This window comes from Anser cygnoides, chromosome 2 (genome assembly GCF_040182565.1).
Source record: "Anser cygnoides isolate HZ-2024a breed goose chromosome 2, Taihu_goose_T2T_genome, whole genome shotgun sequence".
Classification (NCBI taxonomy): Eukaryota; Metazoa; Chordata; class Aves; order Anseriformes; family Anatidae; genus Anser; species Anser cygnoides.
Genome location: NC_089874.1, coordinates 161,993,739 through 162,003,775, shown reverse-complemented (window position 1 = coordinate 162,003,775; position 10,037 = coordinate 161,993,739). Strand labels below are relative to the sequence as shown.

Below are 10,037 nucleotides of genomic sequence, written 5' to 3'. Positions count from 1 at the left end.
AGACAGGTGCTGTGTTGAGTTTGCAGACTGCTCTCCCAGAGGGTAGCCCTGGTAAGGAGGTGGGAGTTGTGAGCTTAGACCAGTGAGCTTTCGAAAGGGCTTCCTTACCTGGTTACATCTCCCATACCATCTACCACGGCAAACTGGTCCCTAGGCACTCTGCCCACCTGCTCCACTTGTAAGTATCCTGTAATTATTGCTGCTCCTGCCCAGCCATTTCAGTATTGCTGGGATGACTACATATCCCGTGATGAGTTGTGTCCTGTCACTCTGAGGTCCTCTCTCTTCCTTCCCAGAAGTAGACAGGGTCCTATCCATGAAGCAGTGGAACTGCTAATGTTAGATTTGGGGTGTGGAAGGGAAGAAAACTAGAAAGCTGTAGACCTTTGTCCATGTCTGCTGGGGATGGGGGGAGCCTACAAGACATCAAAAGGAACAGGAGAGCTGAAAAAAGCATGCTATGCCTTCCCGATACCCAGAAATTAAACCTTTGATGCTGCACCCCAAGGCTGACATGCCATGAAGTTACTCACATGTTGGCTACAAAAAGCCAGATCGACTTACAGACAAAAGTTGAACTCGGTTGTTGGGCACTCTGTGACACAGATATCTTGTGAGTTTATCTGAATGATGGTGCACAGACAGGCTGAATTACGGTTGCTCAGGCTACCGCAAAGCTGAAACTTCCCAGATTTTTAGCATTTGAGTTGCAAACCAGAGAATGAAACAGTCCCAGCTGCCTATTTCAGTGGAAGGTATTAGACCACAGAAACGCACCACTCTCAGTCAGTTCCTGCTAGAATAACTGGCAATGAGAATTAAAAATGAGTCTTAGGAGAAATGGGGGAAGTGGGAGCTTGCAGGCATGGATTTGGTTTCCAAGTAGAGGTTTCTGAATGCACTCTGAAAACATGGGAGGTGGAATTTCTTCCGACAGATGCATTTGCCAGGGAATGCTGATTCTGCAGAATTAAACCCATCCGTGGTATACAGAGTTTGTCAAACTTGCATTCCCAGGCTCCCTCAGCAGCCAATTTCACAAGCTCCCTCCCCCAGTGCTCTCTGTCCAGCTCATTTTCTGAAGGGCTTTGCTATTTCTGAATAATTTCTGAAAAATTCTGAATTTGCCCAGCTGAACTTGGGTTGCTTCTGCCAACCTTTCTGGTAGACCACCCTATGCTTTGAAGACCCATTCTGCCAAGCATCCCAGGTCGTCCCACGCCACTCCTGCTACTGGGCTCTGCACCTTCAGACTTTCCAACCCTCTATGTCCAATCACTTTTGGGCTCCAGTAAACAGGTCAGGAAGTTGGTTACCTACTTGCCTGGGTCTTGCAAGCAGAGGGCTGTGCATGCAGCAGGTCTATAAATGAAGAGGAGGCATCATGCATGCAGGGGTCTTGCATATGTACAGGTTTGTGTATGCAGGGTTGCATGTATGAAGGGAGTCCTGCACACAGGGATTTCCATGCACATGTTAAGTATGCACACGAGGCAGTTGTGGATGTGTCAGGTGTGTGTGCACACAGGAGATCTGTGCCTGTACGGGGGCATAGATCACGGAATCATTAAGGTTGGAAAAGCTCTCCAAGATCATCTGGTCCAACCATCACCTACTACCAATGTCACCCACTAAACCACGTCCCGAAACACCACGTCCCTTTCCTTAAACACCCCCAGGGACAGTGACTCCACCACCTCCCTGGGCAGCCCGTTCCAATGCCTGACTACTCTTTCTGAGAAGAAATGTCTCTTAATTTCCAACGTAAACCTTCCCTGGCGCAACTGGAGGCACATGCAGTGGGTCCTCCTGCCTGCAGTGAGTTGTGGATGCAGAGGGTTGCTCAAGAAGCACGTTGTACACGAGTGAGGCCCTGCATGCAGGGGGGGTCCTCCTGCTGACGGCTCTTCTCCCACGGAAACAGAGGGGACCGGAAAGTGCTGAGGAAAAAGCCTTGAAGGGAAAGCAGGGAACTGCAGGACCAAGGCAGAACTGCCTCTCCTCCCGCACTGCTTTCGGTCACCCAGCGGGCCGTACGTAGGCATAAAAAGCCGCACCCGCGCGGGACGGGGGGGGGGGGGGGGGGGGGGGGGGCTACATTTCCCCGGCTCCGGTACTCCGGAGCGGGGAAACGAAACCTGGCGCGCCCGGGCATGAGGCGGGGTCAGGCGGCGCGGGGCGCAGGGGCGGCCCGCTGGGCGGAGCGGGTGTCCTTTCCCCGCCCCCGGCGCCCAGACCTGCCGCCAGCCTTGCGCGCAGCCCGTCGCCCTGCGCAGCTCGCCGGCCCCACCGCCGCACCATGAAGGCGCTTCTGCTCGCCGTGTTGGCTGCGGTGCTGTGCGTGGAGAGAGGTAAGAGGTGGGGGCTGCTTCCTTCCTCCCACTCCGGACGCTACCACCTCTTCCCAAGGTCCTCCAGTGTTTTGTTTTTTTTTGTTTGTTTGTTTGCCCAGCCCCCGGTTTGGGGGGGAAATTATTGAAGGGGGGGCTTGGGAGGAGATGCTGCGTCTTGCAGGGGGTGCTTTGGAAGTTGGAAGAATGCGGGAGGGGGGGGTGAGGGTTGCGGAAGGGCTGGGGGGACGGGACTGAGCCGTGCTGGGGGTTGGCGGAGGTTTGAGGTGGTGGGGGTCTTCCCAAGACCTGCCTCTCGGCAATGTCCCCCTTGCAGCAGGAACTTCGGGGCTTCCGTGCATGTATATATGGGTGTGTGTCTCCAGCTGTGTACGTCTATATTTTGGAGCTTTTCCCAGTTGCAGCTCGAACAAAGACCAGGGATGGCTCCGCTCCCCCTTTCGGTGCAGCGAGCCGGGATAACGGCGCTGAAATGGGCTGAGATGCTGCCGAGGGGAAGGAGGGTGGAGGGGAGACGGAGCCCAGCCCCGACAATGGCAGATGAAGCAAAGTCTGGGTAGAACCACTTGTGATCCTGGCTCCTGCCGTTCCCTAGCATCCTTAGGGACAGCCTGGGGTTACCAGCATGTGGGGAGGTGACCCCCAAGAGAGAGGGCCCAGTGGAGCACTCCTGGGGCTGCCACTGAAGCTGGGGAGAATGTGCTTCCTGTTGCTGGGTGTTAAACTGCAAGTTGGCCAAGTCACAGGTCCGTAATCCCCATGACTCCATTTCTGCCTTTCCAAACTCCATGGGGCTATGCAAAACCCTGTATTGTTTCCATATGTCACTGCTTGGAGAAGCCAAACAAAGAGCAAACAGGAGAGTTCTTGGTCGTCTGAGACTCTGGCTCAGGAAACACAGACCCTTCCTGCCTGCCCAGGACACCAATAAGAAGAAACTAGTTAGTTTTCTGCCTTTCTTGTGCCCCCCTCTCCATGGGGTCCATGAAGCAACTGGCAATTCAAGATCTGGGTCTCCATCAGAGCCCAAGCCCAGCTGGTGTGTGCTCAGTTCCAGCCGGGCAGATGGGCAGTCCAGGCCCAGGCAGGAAGGGGGTTAATGCTCTCCCCCTCCCCCAAAAAAACACCTTTCAGCATAAGAGTAAGTTCCCAGCCAGGCAAAAGGGTTTCTTAACCAGGCTGCTTTTTCCCCGAACACTTCCAGCATATCAAGGGAGTTTTTTTGCAGAAAAGCTTTGCCCACTGTTCAAAGTGCCCTGAAGATCTGGCATATGGTATATAAGGATCTTGTCTAAGAGCAATGTAAAGGAAAGAACATTTGACATAGAGACCGAACGGAATTGCTGCTGAAGCAACAGCATTTTTCACTGGGGCTGCTGAGCTTTGGAGTGAGCTCTTAAAGGCTTTTTTTTTTTTTTTTTTTTTTCCCTTTTTCCTGCATTGCTCTTTGCAAGAATGGATTCAACCTCTTATCTGAGGAATTACCCCAAATGATCTGCTTTTGGAAGCCCTTTGTTCCTCCAAAGAGCTGAACAGCAAACAAATAAACACATAAATTCTTCACATTGAAGAAAACTGCCTTTTCTAGATGGTGAAAACGAGGCTTTTCTTATGCATTGTTCAGACTTAGGCTTTTTTTTTTTTTTTTTTTTTACAGCCTTGAGCTCCAACTCTTAGCTCTGTCTCCAGCCGTGTAAAATAATTCTGTTCCCCTCTTGTGCCTTTTGTCTAAAGCACGCAGCCTGCTTGCTCTCTTCACTCTGCAGTGGGTCCTTTAGTTATCTGTTTTGCTTAAGCAAAAAGCAGCAGGAGTTAAAACTGAATGTTTCCGCTCCTAAACTATACTGAAAGACTCGCCCATCCTGGAAAGATTTAGTCTACATTAAGACAAGGAGTAATAGGTGTGAAAAAGGACAAGGTGTGGACAGGACAGAGTATTAAAAATATAGATTTAGCGGTAGAAAGTTTCATGCCTGGAGGCGTTTTTGTTTGCATATACAAATACTTCAGATGTGTTCGCATCTGAAATCTTTAAGGCTTAATGTATAGCACTGCACCGCTCAACTTGTGCATTCAGCATGGTGAGCAAATACATACGGGGACACATGTGCTGCCATAATGTCCATGGGAAGCCTATAATCCACTTCATTCCTGCTTGCAGATGATTCCCCTGAGATGGGATGAGTCACTTTGCCTCCTCGGGCCTCAGTTTGCCATCAGGGTGGTTGCAAGGGGAAGGGTTTGGGACAGGTCACCTGAGACTTGAGAGCAAAGACATGGGGAAGAGGGGAACGGGAGAGAGCCAGGCTTCTCTTCAAGTCCCAGCCTGAGTTTGCAGCTGAGTTTTGGCCAACGAGATCAAAAAATACCACGCATGGAAATGCTTTGAGGTTTCAGCAAGGGACGACAACAGCTTGGTTGGCCCTGTCCTCCTCCCCTGTCCTCGGGGCAACGTCCAGTGACGAATCTCACCTGAGGCCTTTGACTCAACTGGTGGCCCTGTAATCCTGGCTGCGCTGTGTAGGTTGTGGCTGCCGTGCTGGCACGCTCAGGTAACTCTACTTTGTTGCAAGGATCGTTGGCAGACTGATGATCATGGAAAGCTGTATGAGACAGCCCAGGAAATTCTTGCTAGGGGGTTGTGGTGTCGATTTTGTCTCCAGAGTCATCCAGCTGCTCTGGTGTGACACTCAGGACCTCCCACTAACCAGCTTTAATCTGTTTTCGTGAGATATGCTATTATGTTTTTGTTTTCATCCCCTGCCTTGGCCGTGGCTGCTCAAAAGTCATTCTTCTGAGCACAATTGTTATTTTTTTTCCAATTTTCCTGTGAAGGGCTTTTTTATATTTTTCTGAGAGAAACAGGATTGAGAAGGACCTCAAGAGGTCAGGCAGGCCAGTGGCGGAGCAGGACAGCTGTTATTAATATTTATCCAACTTGCTCTTCAAAATACACCACAGCAGGGACTGCCAAGCCTTAGCAAGCTCTATCAGGGCTTCTCCAGCATCGCCTCCTTAGGGAAATCTGTTTGTCCTGGGGTTGGAAGGGGTAGGAGCAGGAATGAGGCAGCCTTGCACTTCCTATCCTGAATTTGCCTCCCCTCCATTTTGGATCCTATAAACACGGAAGAGAAAGGCAGGGCCTCATGGAAGGGTTTGCAGTCTGAGGGCTCCAAAATCAGAGCCCGTCAAGCGTTGGGAATGGCCCCGATCTGTCTGCGTATGTAGGTCAACAGTTGCAGTGTGAATGTGAAGTTCTTATATGTAAAATACAGAGAAGATCATCCATCTACTGCCAAATACACAAGTCCATGCTGAGTCACTAGTCCAGGCAGTTTCTGTGACCATTTCCCTCCACTGAATGCTATTTCCCAATCTTTCCCTTTTCTTGGATGTGGGATGGGAACTAGTTGGTGCAATCCATCCTGCTGGTGCAGGGTTGACCACGTTTGGGAACCTGCCCTGTAGGAAGTCATGCTTCTCTGCTCTTCCTCTGCCCCAGATTAGAAAGGTTGGTTGCATATGCTGCCTTCATAGTGCTGTGACTCTCAGGGTAATGGGGCATTGCAAGTCCTTGCAGGTCTTGCTGCAACGCTGGGCTTGCTTTGGCTGGGAAATCGTTTCCACCATGTACTCAAGCATAGCCTAAGCATTGTGCCCTGCTGCCAGAGGCAGGCCACGAAAAGCTCAAACCTGTAGTCACACCTGGAGTAGTTCCCATTGGTGTCCAGGGTAGCAGAGGTGAATAAGCCCAAATCTCAGGTTCCAGCCTGCAAGCCTGAACCTGCCTTCGGGTTGGCAGCCGCTGCTTGGGCCAGCTCTTGGTGCAAACAAGACAAGAGCATGCCATAAAGCACCAGGCTGACCTCCAGTTGCATTGAGGCTTTAGCTGGCAGTTAACCCAACTGAAACCTTAAAATGTATCCCTTATGCTTGAACCCTCGGACAAATTTGGGTGGCAAAAAGGCTATCACAGATCGACGCAGCCTGAACAGCAAGCACGGGCTGTGGCTGGATGCGGTGAGTGCTGCGTGCTGGAGGTGGAGACCTCCGAGCAGTGACGTCTCCCCACCAGCCCCTAACTGAGCTGTGCCTTTCCCTTGCAGCCCACACGCTCATCTGCTTTTCCTGCTCGGATGCATCCTCCAACTGGGCCTGCCTGGCGCCTGTCAAGTGCGGGGAGAATGAAAAGTACTGTGTGACGACGTATGTCGGAGTGGGACTCGGTGAGTGGGGACGGTTCTTCTGCTCTTCCTAGCAGCTCTCTGGGATCACGTGGGGAAGTGTGCGAAGGTTTTCCTTCCTCTGGCTGGAGAAAGGAGAAAGTTCTGTGCGGCAGCTGTGTCGGACCATCCTAAAGGCATTTTGCGAGAGACGTGCTGCCAAACCAAGTCACATTAAAGCCCACGTGTCTGCAGTGCTGCCAGGAGTCCGAGGGGAATATAGGGGTGGAGAGAGGAGGTTGCTGGTGAAAGGGTCAAGGGTGTTGCAGGCTTCCTCTGCAGGAAAGCTCCAGGGTTACTCTTCCTGCTTTTGCTCTGTGCTAGCTTGTGTTGTTTGTCCCTGGGTCCTGCCTGTGATTTTTTGCCCTCTGTAGGCATGGTGGGATTGCCAGGAACTTGCAGATTCCCTCCCTAAATGCCTGCTTTTCACAGAAGGAAAAAAGCACCAAGAAAGCTCCAGGGGATCTCCCAGAGAGGCAGCCTGCTCTGGCAGGTCTCCTGGTGGCATTGCAGAACCCGCATCCCATCCTGGCTTGCCCTGCTCTCCTTCAGCCTCTCCTTCCAACATGCAGGAGAGAAGAGTGTTGCATGCCCGAATTGCAGAGCCCATAATGTGGGCGGCTTGTGCATGCACAAATGGAGGCCAGGAGCTTTTATAAACCTGTCATCTTAGCACACAGTGCTAATGGCTTCCTATTTCTTGAGCTTGCTGCTAAATGCGAGCTGCGCCTCTCTCTCAGCTGAGCTTGTAACGTGGTGTTTGCTCACGAGTCCCTCTCTGGCTTTCCCCATTTCGCCTGAGGAGCCTCAGGGTCAAGCTTGAGTGGGATTTTTGACATTCTCCACCAGAGCTGTGGCAGTCAAATTTTGGCCAGCAGCCTGGAAGGGCTGTCCCTGGGGTGTTGTACGGTCTCTAGGGGCGGTGTGGAAAGTAGGCGGGGGTGTTTCTCGAAGTGTGTGGGCTAGTTGAGGTTGTCGAGAAGTGCTACATCCTCACTGTGCTGCCTGTGACACTCCAGCTTTTTCGGTGCTGTTGTTTCCTTTGCAGCACAGATCAAAAAGCTGAAAGGTTTTAAACCCGTCTGCTTTCTGTTTTTCTTCCTCTCCCCTTCACAACTGAAATTCAGGCAGCAGTTCTGGCCAGTCCATCTCCAAAGGATGCTCTCCCATTTGCCCCAGCGCTGGGATTAACGTTGGCATAGCGGCTGCCTCCGTTTACTGCTGCGACTCCTTCCTCTGCAACATCAGCGGCTCCAGCAGCGTGAAAGCCAGCTACACCGTCCTGGCCTTGGGCATCCTGGTCAGCTTCTTCTACATCCTCAGGGCTCGCGAGTGATGGGGCTGGCTGAGGAAGAGCCGGTGCCCTGGGGACGATGCGGGCTCCCCCGGCGAGCCCACCTCTGCAACGTGGCGCCCCGTCTTCCATGGGCTGCCGCGGGTCTCATTAGCCAATATCTTCTCTATCGCTGCCCACAAGGAGATCCTCTACTTCTCAGCAGGCCTCCGCGGTGGTCGTTTCCCAGACTTTATGCTCTTCCAGCACCAGAGACCTGGGCGGTTGGGCCCAACCGTTCTTCTCCTCTTCCTTCAGACATACCCCGCTGCACTCTTGCACCTCCCGGTGGATTGTTTCAGAAGGGTTTCTGCTTTTTTACCTGTTTCCCCCAGTTTCTAAGGTTGCTTAAATCAAGGTTGGGACTCACCAAGAAACGATTGCCCCCAGACACCGCTCTGCCAAGCGTTCAGATGGTCCTGCCTCCATGGAGATGCCTGGCACCAGCGTGCCCCAACATGAGGTTGGCCCGGGCACGGGGAATGCATGACCCCAAGGGAGACACATTCCTGGGCCCTGCAGCTGGAGTCTCTTTTTATAAATTTCTTCCAACCCTGGGCTGCCTTTTTCTGGAAAACAAATGACGTGTACCTTGTCCCTCTGAGCTCTGTAAGTGCCAGACCTGAATAAACATGCTCCTGTTGTTACCTGAGCTGGGACGTGTGCTGTGTGTTTTTCCTTGGTGCCACCAGAGAGATTAGGAACACTGTTACAGAAAAATGTTTTGCATGGCATGAGGGCCTCTTACCCTCTCGAGTGGCTTCTGGGTGCTCCATCTCAGCAGTTCATCTCTGAGCAGCAAGCTCACCTCCTCCCTGTCCCTCACCTTTCCGTGGGCCCTGATAAAATACCCCATGGGCAGCTCTTTCCACATCTCTTGAGCATCGCCTTTTCCAGGTGCATTTTAGTGACAAGTGCCAGCTGTGGGTCTGAGTCAACCCCGTCGCTCCTAACACTGGGAACAGGACCTGTACGAATTAGTCTGCCTGTTACAGAGACTTGGTGCCTCGATTTCCCGGCTTACAGACTTGGGATGGTGATAATGGATAAAACTGCAACACCTAAATGATCCAGGGCAACAGGTCTGTTTGCAAAATCTGGTGAAGTCTGAGGCAAAGAGGTCAGATACCTAATTTCAACCTGCAATCCGTGGACGGGCTGATGGTGTGTGTAAGGACTACGGAAGGTGACTTCACTGCCAAACCTGCCATTCCTGCTGTCCTCCAGATCCGAGGATCTTCCCAGGTCTCTCAACAGTGTTGCTTCTGGAAGCTCTCAGCTCTCCTGTGGGAGATGTGTCCTGCTGCCTCTGCATTGTGCTAGTTTATTATCTTCTTTTCCTACCTGCTAGACTCCAAAAAAGCCAAAATTGAGCATAAACTTCGGCAAAAGCTAGTTTTCACTTCCACAGGTCAATCAGAGGTGCACTGAGCTTTTTTTTCTTCTCTAGCAGCAAAAGTTGGGTGTAGCATTGGCACTTTTCAACCTTGCCCTCGTCTCCTCCTTTGTATGTTTCTCCTGTTTTGTGTCAAAAAACAAACTCCCAAGCAGCATGTGCTGTTCAATTATCATGGAATCATAGAATCATGGAGTCGCTCGGGTTGGAGGGGACCTTGAAGGTCACCTAACTCCAACCCCTTGCCATAGGCCGGGATGCCACCCACTAGATCAGGTTGGCCAAGGCTCCATCCAGCCTGACCTTAAGAATCATACCTCTGTCCCCATTTAAATCACTAATGAGCAGCTTCTTTTCAATGAAATATGTGTGCAGTTGTACAGACATCTTGCAACGAATGCATTATCATTTTCTTTCCTCTTCCTTCTTCTCCCCATCTTTTAATTAAAGTGACGTAGATGCTAATGACGGCGTTTAGAACGGGAGTTACTGGTCATCGTGACATGACCCGCAATTACGTGATGAGTCTGGTAAGAATGCACCATGCTCCATTATCTCATTGGGCTTGAGATGTGCCTTCCTCTGGTTATCTCATCCTTTGTCATCTGTCAGGGTCAGCAGGGCTTAATCCTGCTGGGACCACAGGGCTCAATGTTCACTGTGACCTGGAGTCCGGCCCTCTGCTATGCACATTAGGTAGCACAGGGCAAGCCGGGGAAGAAGCCAGCAAAAGT

The 10,037-nt window shown here is 51.7% G+C and overlaps 1 protein-coding gene across 1 annotated transcript; it reads left to right on the top strand.

Annotated features, from left to right (window-relative positions):
• The first annotated feature begins 2,193 nt into the window (after positions 1-2,193).
• LOC106042177 (lymphocyte antigen 6E) lies at positions 2,194-8,559 on the top strand. Its single transcript, XM_048049656.2, has 3 exons — positions 2,194-2,351; positions 6,458-6,577; positions 7,702-8,559. The coding sequence occupies exons 1-3, from the start codon at positions 2,300-2,302 to the stop codon at positions 7,908-7,910; spliced, it is 381 nt and encodes a 126-aa protein (XP_047905613.1). The 5' UTR covers positions 2,194-2,299; the 3' UTR covers positions 7,911-8,559.
• The last annotated feature ends 1,478 nt before the right edge of the window (positions 8,560-10,037 follow it).

Excerpts from the sequence above, each read along its gene's own strand:
- LOC106042177 (XM_048049656.2), top strand. The coding sequence starts at position 2,300 with ATGAAGGCGCTTCTGCTCGCCGTGTTGGCTGCGGTGCTGTGCGTGGAG. Across the intron at positions 2,352-6,457 it reads GGTGCTGTGCGTGGAGAGAG|CCCACACGCTCATCTGCTTT; the intron begins GTAAGAGGTGGG and ends TTTCCCTTGCAG. Across the intron at positions 6,578-7,701 it reads GTATGTCGGAGTGGGACTCG|GCAGCAGTTCTGGCCAGTCC; the intron begins GTGAGTGGGGAC and ends ACTGAAATTCAG.